Consider the following 18434-nt stretch of genomic DNA (forward strand, 5'->3'; position numbering starts at 1 on the left):
ACCCCGAAGCAACCCAGAAGGTTAAATAACCTTCAAAATTAGCAAACATTCAGGCAAGTAAGAATATGCCTGACATGAAGGGGGAAATAAGTACTTTTCCAATATTTTAAATTATAAATTAAACACTTTCTGTTTTAATTTATACGTTGCTTGAATGTAAATTTACAAACCGGCCTTACATTTTATTTGTTGCTGTTGCTCTTTTTCATATGGTACTACTGCTAAATGATATAGTAAATTACCAACATTTATTAAGATGTTAAAAGTATTTGCAATACCTTTTGCTTAACAAGATACAGTCAAAGAATCTGCTTTCTTTCAAGCACCATCTATCTGTGTGTGCAACTTTCTAAAAAGGTAGGAAATTGAGTATAAAACATACCTCCCTCATTAACTAAATCACTTTTGGTGGAACTAAAATGCTGGTTTTTCAACAGTTTTATGTGATGGATAACTAGATTGTGAGTGGATGAAGCAATTATAAAAGGAAAAAGTTTGTTCGAGTCCTACCCAAAATGCTGACACATTTTAAAGAAATGACAATAGGCAGAAATACTTGCTGCTCAGGCAGTAGTGAAGCCAAGCAGAGAGGTGAAATTAGAACAAAAAACAAAACCAAAAATACCCCTCTGAAGCCACAGATTAACACCCACTTGGAAACACGCAGAAAGGGCAATGAAAGGAAAAGCAGTAAGAGCAACTCGTTGCTTAATTAATTTACATTGAAGATTTTTCTGTTCTAGAGATCACCAACTAGAGTCTAATCCTGTGAAAGAGTCTGAATGTTAATACCAGTTACACAAAAACTTAAAATACTTTACAGTGCATTTCTTACTGCAGAATGTTCTTCCATGCATTATTTTAAAATTATTTAACCAGGAAAACCTATTTTTATTCACTGATCATGTAAGCATAATGAAGTAGCTGTTTTTAAATCAGCAAATATAGATGCAGGACTAGATAAATGTAAGCTAGAGTATAGACAAACTTGCTAGAAAAGTGGTAATGTACTGACTACGAAGCCCTCAAATACAGATGTTTTCAAGAACATTAGTCCAATTGGTTAACTACAACTTTTATTTTTGTATTTATAACCCTGAAACACACTGTCAGGAAAATCTGATTTTTTTGATTTACTAACCAAAATTTTTAACTAAAACTACTCAGACTCAATAAAAAGTTATGAAAAACTCCTGGGTAGCATTTAGTGAATATACTCGTTCATAATTACCATTGATTATATATACAGTATATTGCTTCAGTCTAGTAGACACTAAATAGAATTTTATTACAAGGAAGTTAGTTATGCAAGGATATCACCTTATATGTGTATGACCATTGACATGCCTGGGTTATACAAACAGAACTACAGAACAAAACCAAAGGTAGAACAAATGATTATATGTGTCAAGGGACAACCTTTTCCTCTACTCCATTACACAGTTTCAAAGACTTTAAAAAATATTAGTGATATTATTTACATTGAAAAATACATGTCTAAGTACTTGCTTTGTCTTCACCTGTAAACTGAGGACTGGAATTAGAATTTTGTTCTACCACTGGTTAGATAACTTCATCACTACATCTTAACTTCAGAATACTACTTTAACTTTCCATGCAATGCTTTCTTCTTTCATCCACCATACCCTGAAAAATCTTCAACTTGCTAATTGTAAGCTACTAATTCAGAGTGCTTTGAAATCAGTACATTAGTATACTCTCTCTCTTACTCCTGCCCCAGCATAGACAGATAATTTATATTAAATCATCTTCCATCAGCTATAGTTTGTTGAAAGTCAAACGAACAGCACAGAATGTTTCCATCAGCATCCTATCACCTGCTTAGGTATTTGTACAAAATAATGACACATAAATGCCAATGCATTCACAGCACTTCATAATCTTAAGAAATCTTTTTCTTTGGCTATATATCACAGTACAATGACTTTGAAGTCATTGTGAATATGGCTTTTCGTTCAAAATTTGTCAACTGCTACACATTTTCTGCATGAGAAATAGTTAGCAGCCTATACTCTCCTTATGAAAATGCATGTCACTAAAGTAAACCATGGAGTAGGGAGGTTAGTAAGATACTATCTCAAATGCACCTAGAATGCAGTTAAGTTTTACCAACAGTAACAAAACTAAGAGTTAGATCCTGACCTTCAGTTAAGTCTTTGGCAAAAATACCATTTCCTTCTCCATTACAAGAACTTCACCCTATCTTTTGAAATTGTTTACCACGCAAATCACTTGTAATACGAGACAAAACAAACAAAATACCATTCTGTGGCTCAAAATTTTTACATGAACTATCAAAACCAACCCAAAATTATTTAAACATGAAGTGAGATTATTATTTTTTAATTTTGAAAGGAAAAGTAAATATTGATAGGCAACTTAAACCAAGAATACTTTCTACAAATTGTATTTACTATCCTGTGGCAATTCTTTGAGTAACATTTCTTCCTTAATTTTATGTAAAATGAGTCATTAACCAAGACATTTCTCAGTGCTGACAAAAACCAACTTTTGACACTTTGTTCCTAGACCTTATGAACTTTACAACAAAGAACCACGAAACTGTTAAGTGTCTCCACAAGTAATAGGAACATGGACAATTTCACTTGAAGCTCAAGCTTTGACCTGAATGGACCTAAGTGATGCTAGCGTGTTGGAATGATTTATATGTACAGAATGCTGATAAGAAGAGATCCAGATGGAGGACCTTATTTAGCAAGGCTCACACATAAGTACACGGTCATTATTAAGGACACAACCACTGAAAATTAACAAGCTTCTTGTCCCAACTTCAGCAGCAATCTATCTACTAATACATTTATGTATGTAGATATGAGTAAAATAAATGAACTTAAAAGCCACGAACAACATTCACTCTTACACAGTCACTAACATGCATAAACAAAGGTTTTTGCACTGTCTTCTACCTAACTGATATACTAATCACAAATAACAGGTTTTAAACATATTCAGACAATTCAATATAGGTATCTGCAATACCAATTAGAATAATTCTTTGCTATATGAAATAACATATTCTATTTAATCACCAATTACCTTTTTGCCCTGGGAACATGCAAAAAGCATTCACTGCTCTTGTTCTTATTGCAAAAGATTAACGTGATTTTACTGTGTTACATTATATAAAGTGTATTGAAAACTAAGTTAAGGTGCTGTGAAGATTTTAGTTGCTCATCAGTTTCATTTTACCTGGAGACTTTTTGTTTGATCTTGACTGCATCAAATAGGACTGGCGTGGCAGCAGAGGTGAAGATGGCAGCGACATTGAGACTCCTTTAGTCAAGTTCATTCTATAAGTGTCCTCAGAGACTGGCTGATTGCCAATGGGAAAATCTGCATTGTGGCCAGATGTTGCTATAACCTGCAAGGCATTCTCTGGGCAGGAGTCACCTGCTAAAAATAAAATTTTGTCATCTGTAATGTGATATACCAAAATAAAAAGCACAGACTTGCATTGAAATACAATTATTTAACATAGGAAAATACATCTGCCAGCAACAATTCAGCATGACTTGTCCTACTGTGCACCCTCCACTACAGAATCCAGATAGCCACTGGAAAAATTTAAATATACAAGTAAGAGAGATTTTATTTTACTGTAATAGACATAGCAAGGGGGAAGAAAAACCTTACTTTCAACACAGTAAGTACTTTTCAGATTTCATCCTTAGAGGTAAAACCAAATTTCCTATGAAGATAAAATTATTTTTACAGCTGAAAAGGTATTTTAGGATCACTGTGATATCCTGAAAGTCAAGACCAGCTGAAAATACTGTTTACTGAACTAGTTCAAGGAGGAATTTAGTCCGGTTACCCCTTACACTCAATTAAAAGGTGGATCACTGAAAGGTACACTCATAGATGGCCAGTCTAAGCTTTATCTTTCTGTTTTAAAACCGAGAGGTCCAGTTATGTGCAATTTGACAGCAACGGTGATTTTTTTTATCTAGGGAAAAAACAAGCTATTGGTTCACAACATACTAAGTGGCACACCAAAACAGGGAAATACACTCAAAAGAGAGAAATTTCTTGCTGGTGCAGGAAATGCAATTTCAGCTACATCAAGACTGTATTTTCAAAACAACAGAAAAATATATTGCTCACAGTAATGATTCAAAGACAGCAGAAATACATGTTGAAGGTGCTAAGTTTTTCCTAGTCAGATAACAGAAACAGAGCTGAAAAACAAAGGTTAACAACTAACTACAGCTTTTTTTAATATCCAAATTAGGGTATTGCTCAATAATTTACATGAACTACTGTTGAAATTGAATTGGTATGGCCAAAGATAAGAAATAGCAAAACAAAACTGATGCAAAGAGGAAAGAGAATGCCAGAACATTTTTTAAACAAGTCCACGTGCAACAAGCAGCACGGTTGAAGTACTGGAACCCAAAGTACAACTAGAAGAAAAGACAAACAAAGGAGAAGTAATAGAAGTAATATCTTTTCAGATGTGAATCCCTCATAACAGGTTTGTTTTCTTACAGTAAGGAAACACTTCGGATAAATGTGGCTCTACAAGATTCACATTTCTTGTTCATTCTGTTCTCATTCAATTGTTGCCTTCAATTTTTAACAGCTGTTCTCCAACCACATTTCACTACAAGCAGCATTAACTGTATACAACGAACTTCCACACTGTGTCAGAAGGAAAAAACCAAACCTAACCCACTGGAAAAAAGTTATATTTTTGTAAATTTAACTACTGGTCTCTTTTTTTTTTTAGAGGTATGCATGGAAGATAAGAAAACCAAACATGCCTGAATGTTAAAGTCCAATTCCCTATTTCCAAAGGTGCACATATTTAAGATTATTTGGGTTTTTTTCCTAGCCATACTTTTTTCCTCAGAAGTACCACACGAGGGCTATGTATGATAAATGACCTTGAAGAATGCTATGCTAGATTCAAACTTTTCTTAACATTTCATAACTATAAAACTTACTCTCTTATTCCTCTGACACCAACTAAACTACCACTTTCCAAAAGTTCTCTCTGTTCAAACAAAAATCATAGTAACAGGTAATGATTCTAAGGAAACAACTCTAGTTTCATCAAGTCAAGATGGAAATTAAAAACTAAGTAACTGTAACTTCATATTCTTTTTTGAAGTCCATTGCAACTATTATAGGAGTTTAACTATTGGTTTAAAATCCTGGGAACTAGAAAAGCAGCTTCAAAAGGTTTAGAAAGCTAGCTGTAACACACTGTTCTTAAAAAGTACCACCTAAGTATATATTTAAAATAAAAAGACTAAATATTTTAGAGACTATAATCACATACGACATTTTTTTGAAACACCAAGATATCTAAATTACTGAGTTCCCATTCATTTTCAGTAGAAATCAAGAGGCTAAGGGTTTCCTTTCTCTGTTCTCTTAGAAATTAAAAACTTTCACAATAGCTGTTTTTAAACACAGATTTAGCATTAGGTATATTATTATTTATTATCCAATACCGTACATATGAGTTTGCTTCATAAATTGTTGAAGAATCCACAGAGAAACTTGTTGTGATATTCCAGTTTTTCCTTTAAACATAAGCGAAAAGCAAGGAAGTAGCACGGTAATGCAGCTAACTATAGTTAGAAAATACTGGCATTCTTGTTAGTTTTTTTTACTAGACACGTTACCAAGGCTGTAATTTGGAATTTGTGTTAAGTATTCCAGCTGGAATGCTAGTGAGGGGGTGCAAGAGACAAGAACAACAAACAAAAATTACCTCCTCCCCTTCAGGGTTAGTAAGTCCACCTACAATTCCCTAATTTCTGTTTTTCCCTTTTACCATGGCACAAACAATCAGTGTTTAATTCATTGTCTTCTTATTAGACTTTTGAATTTTTAATTGATTTTAATTTACCCTTCTCTACTGTATATGAAACATTACGCCATGGGAGAGAGTTAGATAGGGCTAAATACACTGCTGGCGTAAGTCTAATCAATAAATTGAGATTATTTGATCATGACAGTAACTTGAAAGATGTTTTACAGTCTATATATATACACCACTCTATCTTAGCAACTTTTGGTACAGCAGTACTCTGATTTTTCTTATTATTATATTTTCCTGACAGCAATCGCAGATACTGTGGGGAGAGGTACAAAGATAGGGCTTTCATTACTCAGAATCTAAGAGCAGTATGACTTAAAAAAACAAAAATCCAAAATGCATACCACAGAAATTCCTCTTTTGAATCACTGATTTTCCTAATTTTACAACAAGCTTTTGCTTATTGTCACTCACATACCCATGCTGCTAAGACACAATAGCTCTTCAGAGCAAAAAAGCACACCGTGAGAAAAGCCAACCATACTGGCTTCAACCTAGGAGGACATCATATCCTCAGTGATGCTGGAACATGTTTAAACAGTAACGTATTCTACTGAAGCAGAAAAAAAGCACATTATAAATGAAAAACGGTTAGGATACTATGGAATCGCAGACAGCTACTAGACACAAATCTTTCCAAGAAAGCAGAAAGTGCACAGTTGCTCCTCCAGGACCTTCCTAAAAAACTGTTCACTAAATGCAACACCACCTAACGGACCAATCCCACATTTGTGGCCTCAAAAAACATAAACAACGGGAATAGCAGGGAACCAACAGAACTACACCACAACCTTCCGAATACTGTCCCAGCCATAGGCACAAACCAGGAGAACAACCCCCCCATAGACCCCCATGATCCAAGAAGAACTCTGATAAATAGTAAATGGAAACCCGTGGCATTTGAATACTAAAACCTTACATGGACTGAAGGGGCTGTTCAGAGAGAAGTAAATGTAAAGTAACTATGTAAAGAAGTAAATGTTGACGGTAACTAACAGCGGTAACTAACAGCTACGTTCAGATGAGGCAGTCCCCAAGTCCATAGACCGAGGCTGGTTAGAGGTAAGCAGGACAGCTGCTGGCTTTGTCTTCTCTCTTCCCTACACACCTCCTCAGGGTTATTCTTCCCACTGGCTTTCTCCCTAATAGGAGTAAACATACTCTCACCCCCCAAAAGGGAGCAAGAGGTAAAGAAAGGGGGTGCAGGGGCACAAAGAAAGAAGTAAATGTGTAGAAGGGCAGAACTGGGCAGAAGATTTGGAAACATACCCTGTCTCTAGCTGATGCTAGGACGAGGCTCACCTTTCTTTACCACATATGACGGAGTCACAGCAGGAGGAATAGCTGCTTCATGCCAAGTTCCGACTGCGAGATACCAAGTTCCCACAGAGACAATCCAGTTCAACTGAATATTAAAGCACTTGCCTCAGACATACACAATTTTATAATAGGCTCATGAGTCCATATCACAGTGAGAGTTACAGGACAAAAATCAGAGGCAGATGACCTCTGTCTCTTGGTCCTACAGGCTCTCAAAATGGACCTACAAAATTTAATATTCTTGCAGTACAGCATGAAGGGAGGTTCTATATCCACACAAGTAATGTTATTTATGGCTGGCTGTAGTTAAATTACACATGTGATAATGTGGGATGGCAAGATTCATTTTATATGCTTAAATCATCCTTTCCTAAGTCACTGAATCTATCCTGTATATTTAATTTATCCTAATCCTGCATCTTCTATTTTGTATTAATTGGGCTGATGACCAAATCTACACACTTCATCCAACCTGCAGCAAAATTCCCACAAGATACTTGGATCCACATATATGACAAGACAGACTCAAAATTAATGAGCTGTGGGATCCACAAGGTAATACATTATGCTTTCCACATAACTTGATATTAGGGAAACAATACTAGAAAAATACTCAAGTAACAGCTATCAAAATGCAATTTGTTACAATGCCCGAATATAACCAGATGCCAGACACTGATGCACACAGAAAACCAAAATTATTTGTTACTAGCTTAAAGGTTAGTGATTTCAAATATTTTAGCTACCAGAACAATGCTTTACATTTACACTGTATTTCTTCGCTTCTACCCCAATGTAAAACAGACAAACATCAGTTCTGGAATAGGAGGAAGATGACCTCTCACAAGTTTTTTAATAGCGTCAAAGTAAAACATAAGGTAAAGTCCTGTGAAATCCCGCTTTCTGATTTTTAAAACCTCCAAGTTGTACATTTTCCACTGCCAAGCAGCCTCCGGACAAAAAAGTTTCATAAGCATCAATCAAGAGCAGAGTTCTTATTCAGTGGTCAAAGTAACCATGGAAACAACTTAACAGCTTTAAAATCCACACACAAAAAGCTTTGAGAATGGAAATCAAATCCCAGTTTAGTTGTACCTAGGGATGTAACTGAAAGGCATAATCTGATTAACAAAAACTGTGGGTTTTTTTTCCTTAAGATAGAAAAAGATACAAGGATGGCTGACTAAAGTAATGATTTTGTAGAGCCTAATATCCTAAAAGAGAACTTGAACTTTAAGATTAAACTTATCCTTCTACTGAGTAGAGAGGATAACTACAATGAAAACCTTTACAGTGTATGTCAGTATTAAACATCATAAAACACATCTAATTCTTCATTCAATTTAAGTTGCTTAGAAACCAGAAGAATGCTAACTACTTTACCAAGATACGTGTAAACTGGAGTTTGGTGCAGATGTTGGAATTCAGATTATTTTAACATGAATGAACAGGACCGCCATCTTCAAAACAGTGAAAGCTAAAACAATGGAAGTGCAGACTGCTTAAGTCTGAATATTGACGGCGACTGCAGAACAGACAATGTTCCACAGACTTCTCTCAATATGTATTTCTGAGATAACTGATTTTTGTCTTTTTCTCCCTTAACCTATCTAAAGTGAAGCAAAAGACTCTCAACCCACTTAAAAACATATCTGCTATAAAATTATGTTACAGCAGAAGAAATCTTAAATTCTGCAATTCTGCTTAAGATTATTTTTTAAAAAAAACAAAAACAAACAAGTATTAACACTACAGCATCCTATTGCTGCAAAAGGTTCCCTGGAAGCACCATGGGGTGAAGTGCACCAACGACACCTCCCAAACAAATGAGAGCTTGACTGTAACAGCCCAGCTCTGACCAGATTACTCTGGCATGAACCGGAAAGCAAAGAAGCAGTAAACAAACTTTGCCACGTAACAGTTGCAAACTTTGCACTTTTATTACACATTTGGGGCAGGAGACCAGAAGGTGGCAAAAACCTCAGAGATCAATACACAGTGAAGACAAGAAAGAAAATCAGGATTCTCAATAGAAGAGAACACAACCAGCATTAAACTTGGTGCCTGGCTCGGCCTCAACCTGCATGCAATTGTTCTGTCTGCAAACTGCCCTGACATTTCTATGGGAATAGAAGAATCACTAAATTTGTCAGCCACTAGTGTATTGTTGTTAGAAACTGTGAGGGCAGTAGAGCAGTGGAAAAGGTTGCCCAGGGAGGCTGTAGAATCTCCATCTCTGGAGACTCTCAAAAGCCGACTGGACACAGTCCTGGGTAACCGTGGGTAACCTGTGATAACTTCTGCTTATACAGCCATCACCGAAACTCTTGTAAAGCCCTTTCAAGAATCTTTACCAGTAAAAGCTTAAAAGGTGAGCTTAAGAGGTATAATTCCTTTCCTATTTTAGAGCAAGCATAACGTCTGAGTTGAGATGCAATTAAATCACATTGACATGGGGAGCATGCAAAAGATTCTAACGACACTAACTACTGCTAGGTTATTTTGTTAGCTCCTTTACATGTGGCTTCTGTTCTCTCCGCACCAAGGACATCATGATACCTCTGTCAAAACTTCTGAATTCTGAAGAACAGCACAAGTAACAAACTGTACCAATGCACACGCAGCGCTATGAAAAGGAAGACTGTCTCTGCAAACAGGAATATCAAACATTCAGATATGGTTACACGTTACTACTGACAGTCTTATGAAACTTTATTCTGCTTCATAGGATGTATTTCATCCTAACAAATGTTAAGAAAAGAAGAGACTTTACAGACAAGTTCAGAAGGAATTTATAAGTGGGAAAAAGAAATTAGTTGTGTGGTGTGAGGAAAGCCATGCAGCTGGAAAGCACTTTCCAGAATGAGGCATCCCTATGTCTGTAATAAGAAACTTTTTAAAGATTACCAAAACCAGTGGGTTTGATATTTTAAAAAACAGTTTTCTTCTACGTTCCATTCCCATCTTATTTTCAACAGAATTGACAAGCAACTGTGGACAGAACTCTGTAGCATGGTTCAGTGACTGTGTATAAGGTGCTTTATTTTAATTGCAAACCACCGAAAATTGCCCTTTAAAGGATCTGTGTCTTTCAGAATTAAAATGCTTACATGTGTGCATGTACTTGTGTACACACAGCCAGTCCAACTTAGTCAGAAGGCAATCTAGAAGGACAGAAGGAGCCAAGTGACCCCATCTTTCAAGTTAGGACAAGGTAACCACTCACACTACTACCAAAGCTGATCAGGAGTTGAAGAAAAATTCACAGTAAGTGAAGTAGTTAATCAGCTAGCCTTCTGGGATAGGAAAACAAGCTTCCATCATGTAAAAACATGCATTAGGGAAGATCAACATTTAATTCTTTTGCTCTTGAGACTCTGGAGAGACCAGAAAAAGGGAGAAACTAGCCTGGAATGGGAAGAAAACTCATGACAGCTTGAGTAACAGAAGCAGTGAAGTGCACTGAGTGAGAAACCAAGTGAAGATTAGAATAAAAGGCCCAAATGGAAAATCTTTGCCAACTATGCTCAGACTTGACATTATTTACTCACTTTCTGGCATTTATTTCTGAACCCTGGATTACTTTTTCAGTACACAAAATACTAATGTTCTCTCGGAGTGCTTAATCAAAAAAACAACCAATTTTTAAAGAAAACAGTGATAAATGGAGGTTATTAGGACCACTGAAATAATTTCTATTTATGTGTTTTGAGGACAGGATCTTTTTTTTTTCCCCGCCCCTTTGTTTATATGTACACAGGATATATCACTGGAATTAGCTTCTGAGAAAAGACATTCACCACATTAACTACTCACTACTCAGCAAAAATAGTTTAAACTCTTAAATAACTGTCAACAGCCGTGGAAAGTGGGCAAAGCAACACAGAATAATCAAAAACAGCTCCATATTTTAAGCATGAAACAATGCTTCTTCTGTTGCAAGATATTTTTAGAGTAACAAAAAAAAAAGTCAAACTGAAGCTTTAAAGTATTCCAGTACAAGTTCAATGTTCCAGTTAGTGGATGTGTACTTTATGCACCACAAAGTCCCTTTGCACTTAAAATTCAAAGCCTAGTATCATAGAGAGTTTGGACAGAAAAAGCCAATTGAATTTGCATATTTAGTTTGAAAATGCAAACTATTTTATTTAATTATTTTGAGCCTTTCCATTTGCCAGAAAAGCATCTGAAACTCTTGATGCTCTCAGCTTGGTTACAAATGTATCAGTCAGATAGAAATGTTTAATGAGACTTAATGGCAGAAAGGTGGGGTTCAAATATGCATTTAACTAAATAAGTTCAGCTGAGAATCGCCAAACCTTTGCTGCTACAGGGAAATAACTCTGAAAACAATTTTAAAATAATGATTAAGTAGTGGGTCTTAATAAAAGATTAGGCCTTCTTGCATAGCAACTTCACTTTTATTTTAAAGTAGCAATTTGTGTCAGTGAATTTAAGCACATTTATGTTTATCATTCAAAGTGCTGCACTAGTGCTGTGCGTCAGGCTTTTAGCAGTGGCCTATGCTAATAGGAAAGGGAGAAAGAAAAATGAGAATGGCAGAACATCACATGAGCAATCACAGCTCATGCCTTTGAAAGCCATTTTATTTTTCAAAAAGAATACTAAGTATAATCTCAATTTTGTAATTGTATCTGATCATATGTAAAAAAAAGAAGAAATTTTAAATTCACTGATTTCATCCAACTTGTTTACTATAAAATGTTGATAAAGAACAAGGCATACAAACAAAATAACTAAGAGTATGCCGATCTACAACAGAACACAATGCAGAAATAAAAGCATCCATTCTATCCCAACATTCAAAAGCTTTGTACGCTCATATTTAGGTCAGAGATACTTATATAAAGATACTGGAATACAAGAAGGTGCTACCAAAGGAAACTAAGTCTCAAAAGAGTATTGTAAAAATTAAGTCTGATCTACAGGACAATCAAACAAGAGCCAAGAAAGATTATTAATAAGGAACATTTTGTAGCCCAAATTAAAAAAATCTGACTATGAAGACAGTCACTGAAAGTACAATGCATACGAATACATAAGCACTTCAATACCTTTTATTCCATCATCTAGAAATCAGAAACACTGATTTCATTTCTCCAGATGCTCTACCTTTACAGCACTATACTATTACATTCTAAACATTATCTTTTTGTTGACATAATAATTTGTCCCTTGTTATTTGAGCACAACATGAATGTCTAACAAGCTTTTAAGCTGGAAAACCTAGAAGTCCCAACTACTTACCACATTAATTTCTACTGAAATCAACGGAGTTTTCATGCATACTGTGTACTACATTTGATGTTAAACTTCTGATGGGATTTAGTGCAGGAAGAACACTGCAAACTAAGCACAATACTTCCATTATTCATGTTCCTTCAGGCCTGATATTGGGTCAACAGATCGACAATGCTCATGCTACTAAAAAGCCATCTGAAATAACTGAGCATGTTCTGTAGAAATTTAATATGCGGTATTTCCTTTTCTTTTTAAGTTGAAATACAAGTATTTTATACTGAATGGTTTTTTGCTTAGTAAGTGAAAAAAAATACAGATTCCCAGAATGCAGGCAAGTTGCTGGCTTTAGGACAGTTAAAGAAGAAAAACATAATTATGTACTGCAAAGCAGCTGGCAGCATATAAAAACCAACAGGAAATACTAATACAAATCTAGCTCTCAAGTATTTTTAAGCATTTAAGAATAAGTAGCTGAGTAGAACATCTACTAAAACAATCATAATTTTAAAAGTATTTTTGTTTACGTTCTGAAACTTATTATGTATATTCTTCATACTATCACCTCATCATGGACACAGACAAGGCTTGCAGGTAACCCTGTAGAACTTGAGTTCAAACAACAGTCTTCTGGCTCCAATTTCTTGAATTGTGACACCGAGATGTGAAGTTTCTGTGCTATACTAAAATAAAAAAGGTCAGGTCCTTTTCCAAGAGAGGCCAGAGGCAGAGAATCTCCCAGTGGCTACAGAGGTGAATTTAAAAACCTCAAGGAAAGAACCTGGAAAACATACAATCCACAATCAACTATGAAAACAACACAGAAGAGAGCAGAAAGAAACTTCCAAGGTAGTTAAAAAAGAAACACAGAAATAAAGACAGAAATAAATTTATTTAGAAATAAAGACAAAGAGACGAGATTATCTTAGATTTAGAAAATAAAGTCCATTAACAAAACAAAGGCAAAAGACAAAGAACAAGGAAAGAAAATGGGTGCCCTAAGAAGAAGTCATAAGGACGAGTGAGAGTTACACTAACAGATTCCCCATCAAAAAAGACTAGGTCTGCCACTTCTTACTAGAAACACACCTTCCAAGGATTCGCTAAAGAACTTGGAAACCCGTCCAAAGTTTAAATACATAATATTTATTTGATGATAGCAACCTGACAACAAAGAGAAAATACTGAATTTTTACTTTGTTTCTGAGACTGGATAAAAACCTTGAGAAAGAAACGGAAAATGAGAGAGTAATTGCTGTACCTTTCCAGCTCAGTGTACATGAGACTGTGTAACACCACAGATTATTTTCCAGGACACAACAATTAATATTCCTGTTTGCCCTTTTCCTGCTTGGTTCCAAACATTCACAAAATAGTTTTCTGTTACTTTAATGTAACAGGTGCAGATTGTGGGTTTTTTTCCCCTTGAGTTCTGCCCTTTACCAAGTATGTACATCACTTTAATGGAAGGAAGGGGGGCAAGACAGAACAAAAATCAACTTACAGATACTTATTTCCATACCACAGAAATAACTATGTCTGAAGGGGTGTAAAGACAGGTTGCTTCATACTGCAGAAAACCTGAAAAAAAAAAAAGCTGGATGCAAAAAAAGTTGGATGCCTAGGTCTAAAAATCGGTTTGTCTGAAATTTTGTTCCTTTGGCACAACAGTTTACCTAAATGCACTATTAACTACCTTGTCTTCAAATCCATGTTTAGAAGTAAGTTTAGTAAGTTTTGTTTTGAAAAGTTGTTCTATGCATAAACAATATGCTGTCAACACTGCTCTCTTTTAATCTATGTTCACGTATGTCTGCACATACTGATATACAATCATGTACGTAGTTACATATGTGCATGATTAAACACAAAAATTTTGCTTCATTTAGATTTTACCTAATCCTGCAACAGCCACCTACCTATCAATGCCTCCCAGCCACATCTAAATAAACCCATTTTAATAAAAGAATTGTAGAAGATAGAATTATTATGGAAGCAACTGCAGGATCTGAGCCCAACTATGTACTGCTAGCATACTGCCATTGGAGTAGCCGAAGGTGCCGTTTTTTCCATTCAAAAGTGAGATTCCCACATGACAGACTTTCATCTGATTAGGGCAGAAACTGTTTATGTAAAGACCCTCTACCAGTCTTTAGCATAGCACTTCAGTCTCTCTCCCAGAAGCATCAACACTAACTTCTGCAACCCTCTTTTTCAAGATAACCCTGAATTTAAAAGTTTATTAAAAATTGTAATTAACATACTCGGCAGCTAGATTTCAAAAATGTTACGCACATCTTCAGCTCTTAAGCTCTTATATCAGGGCAACTGAGGAAATTCTAACATTAAAATCCATACAAGCTATTTAAAAACAAAAACACCAAAAACCATTCCTAATTTTCTTCTTGTTTTTTAATTCTTTTACAGACTTTTTAATACTAGAGTTGTGCCTTCAATCAAGGAAAAAAAACAACCGTTCCTGCTTGCACTGATTCTGCAAGGCTAACAGATGTAAACCCAATAAGATATAGTTAATACACAAACAGGAAGTTCTATTCAGTAAAACAGGAATCATCCTACTCAGATTTGACTTACGCAGACTTCCAGGCATTCCTTTTAAGCACAAATAAACCCATGGGACAACACGGGTTACTTCAGTTCAAGAATAAACTATTGCAGTTTAGCCTAAACCTCTTCCAATTTGATTTCAGTTAGAGTGAAACAATCACAAGTGGTCAAGACAGAGCTTTCAGGAGTTACTGCTCCTCAGCTGCAATTCAACTCCTCAACATCTCTCCTCTGTCTACTGGAATGCAAAGTCTGACAGATTTACCCATGCACTCTAGCAGAAGTTTGCAAGCCCATTCAGTTCTGAAATGGCTGTGGCAGCTTAAGATTTGCCATAACTACCTTCTAGGTGTTCAGCATTATTCCTTCACTGGGTATATATTGAAAAAAGATCACAAAAGTCTTCCTAACCAGGTTCAGTTTGGCACTACTGAGCTGCACTCTCCCACCTACTTCATGCTACACTCTGAAGCTCCGAAAAAGCCGAAAATTTTTCAAAACTACATCAGCAAAAAAATCAAATCTATATGCCCACAAACCTGAGAAGCATCTACATTTACTATTGCATTACTCTCTTAAATGGCGGCTAGAAGGATGGATGTTTCCACATTAGCTGTCTCAAGTCAGCTTCCATCATTAGCATTCATTTTCACTCTCTTCACAGTTCTGTAGAGTAGTAAATTTTAAGAGCTGCTGTTGATACTAAAGTCCTGAAGGGCCATGAAATAGGACCACTCTACAATGAAAAAAATTCCATTTCTCACTGTTTCAAGTTTAAGGATCAGGGAGAGGAGTGACTAAAAAATAAGCTCTACAAAGACCAGTGTTCTTTGCCTTGCTTCACATCTTCTCCAAAAGCTGAGAAATGTCTTACAGCTGAAAGAACTGGAAGGTCCTTTGGAATAAAAGAGAAAACTTATTAAACTGAACACAGCTTTACAGAAGTCCTGGCTGTAACACAGAACAGAATGCACACATTTCTTTTCAAACTCTTCACAACATCTTCAAATATAAAACAAGCCAAAATCTCTGGAATCCACTGTATAAATTACTTCCTTTTAAAAAGCAGCTCCTGCACTCCTCCTTACTCTAGCTTCTACCAGCCAGGCATTATTCATTGATTTTTCCCAATACTTGGTTTCCGTAACACTGAATTCACACATGAAACTCTAGAGCTTTGCTTAAAAACAGAACAAAAAATAAATCAAAAAACCCTCCCACACTCTAACACTCCCCTTGGTGTTCAGAAATACAGCAGCATTACATTTGTTAAAACAAAGGGAGAAATCCTTTCTTTTGCACACATTAATCCAGACAGATGTGATGAGATCCTAAAATAAAAAAATATGTGTTTTCTGACCTAAAGGAAAAAGGCTTTTCAAGCTTCAGATCTTAATCAAAGCCTGGTCACAGCTCCATTCCAAATAGCCTGATTTTCCTTTTGAGCTTAAACCAATTTCCATCTAGTATTTTAAGGAAAAATGTACCAATGAAAGCCTCACCACAGGAATCTTTAGCCCACTATGTTTAAACAACTCCAGCTGGTAACTTCAAGTCAGCAGTACATACAAAATTAACAGGATGCCTTTCGTCTTGCTCTGTGATCATTTCTGTGCATCTTTGATCTAGTGTCAATGTTTTCTCTTTTCAAGATAGCTCTCATCATTCAGTCACTTACAAAGAAACCGTGGCAGAGTGTACACTTCAGAAGACCACAAGAATTTCCTGAAGAACACATTACCTGCCAGATGAAAACAGAACTGCTTTTTGCAAAAGAACACTTTTAATACCCTCCCCTTGTAGGACTCAGTATAGTTTTAAAAGCTGCAATACAAGATACATATATAACTTGTTTGTCAAAGAAAATATGACTCCATTGTTTTAAAGGTTCTGACAAACGTGAATGTGGCGGTCTATATTACATTCTGTACTTAATACATTAAAGGAATATTTGTTTTTACTTCTTTTTTTTTAATTATGGGAGTAATAAATTCGTGTTGACAAAGAGCATAACTTCACTTATACATAACTTCGGATCTAACTCATCAGAAATTCAGATATATTAGTCTACATTAATAGTTTGAAGCTAAAAATTTAACTGTGAAGAAAAGGTAACTGTTACTCAGATACATTAGCTTTCCAGACACTGCAGCAAAGACGTCAGCATGACCTGCACATAGCAGGCAGGTTTAATACTCAACCACCAACACCTGCACTTCTAGAACTACTACTCTTTCTCAAAGCGCATTGCTGGTCCTTCTCTGCCCTCGAAAATGGCAATTAGAGTTCTTAGTTACCCTTTTTCCTGAAAGGCAATACAGATAAGTAATGGCCTACTAAATTTACAATCAATAGTAAAATGAACTTTATTTTTTTAAAGTAAAATTCGTTGATGATTAATTGTACCTTCAAAAATCTCCGTAGTTAAAGCAAAAACTAGAAGATGATAGAAGTTTGATAATCAACTTTAAAACTTTTGACTAAATTTATTTTCAATAAATATTTTTCTAAATACATGAATAACAAAAATTCTATCGCCCATAATACATAACGGCTTTTTTCTACCACATAACTGAATCAGTAGTTTAAAATATATTTCTATAGTTCAGGGTGCTGAAACTCTGGCCTTGGGCCATGTTTAAGCTGGCAGGACAATACACACAGCCCGCTCTCACTATTTGTATGGCAAGAACCAAGAGCAAGCTGCTCTTATCTGTCCTTCCCGGCAGCGATTCAGGGGCTAGTGCACTGGATACCCCTTCCAGGAAGCTTCAGACCTGCTACTCATGCTCTGCGTGTAAGCAGTCTGGCCAAAACGGAGGCAAGGGGCTATGGCCTACAGACCTCCCTCCCTGCCGCTGGCACCAGCAATAGGAGTCACCCGCCGCCCTCGAGATGGGGCGTCACTGCTGCAACGGAATAAACTTAATTGCTGGATTGATAATGCACAACTCATCTACGTTATAAAACATTTTATTAATATTCATACCTGAGTCTTTCTTGTTCCCTTTTCCACCCTCTCGGCTCTTTTTTAAAACTGCCTTTAACATTTTAAATGTTGCTCCTAAAGGATAACAGAAAGAAACAAAAAATAAATGAAACATTAATAACGTCCGTTCACACAAACCCGAACAAAATAAAGACAGGATCAATACAAATAAAACAGTGAGGTAATCCAAAGAAACTTTCTGGTAGTTACATTGCTTTTTACAACGTAGCTTGGTTAAGCAAAGTCCTGATGCACAAGAAATGTTCTAATACTTCAACTAAGCAATTAGAGTTCACTGTCTTCTTGTACAGAAAAATAATACAGCATTCTCCACATTCCACATATAATTAAGGTTATAAGGCTAAACCCGTGTAAGTTACTGTAAAACACTGGCAAAAATAAAACAGAATAAAGGTCTAACTCCTG

The 18434-nt window shown here is 35.8% G+C and overlaps 1 protein-coding gene across 1 annotated transcript in view; it reads right to left on the reverse strand.

The window, feature by feature from the left end:
- Positions 1–18074, reverse strand: part of TANC1 (tetratricopeptide repeat, ankyrin repeat and coiled-coil containing 1) — a 72995-nt gene extending 54921 nt beyond the window's left edge. The window contains exons 1-2 of the mRNA XM_010563039.1: positions 18009–18074; positions 3232–3435 (exon numbers count right to left, since the gene is read on the reverse strand). Of these exons, the coding sequence (XP_010561341.1) occupies positions 3232–3435; positions 18009–18069 (265 nt within the window). The 5' untranslated portion in view covers positions 18070–18074. The remainder of the gene's footprint in view (positions 1–3231; positions 3436–18008) is intronic.
- Positions 18075–18434: the final 360 nt, after the last annotated feature.

The sequence above is a fragment of the Haliaeetus leucocephalus genome, unplaced genomic scaffold (genome assembly GCF_000737465.1).
Source record: "Haliaeetus leucocephalus isolate CR32 unplaced genomic scaffold, Haliaeetus_leucocephalus-4.0 Scaffold163, whole genome shotgun sequence".
Classification (NCBI taxonomy): domain Eukaryota; kingdom Metazoa; phylum Chordata; class Aves; order Accipitriformes; family Accipitridae; genus Haliaeetus; species Haliaeetus leucocephalus.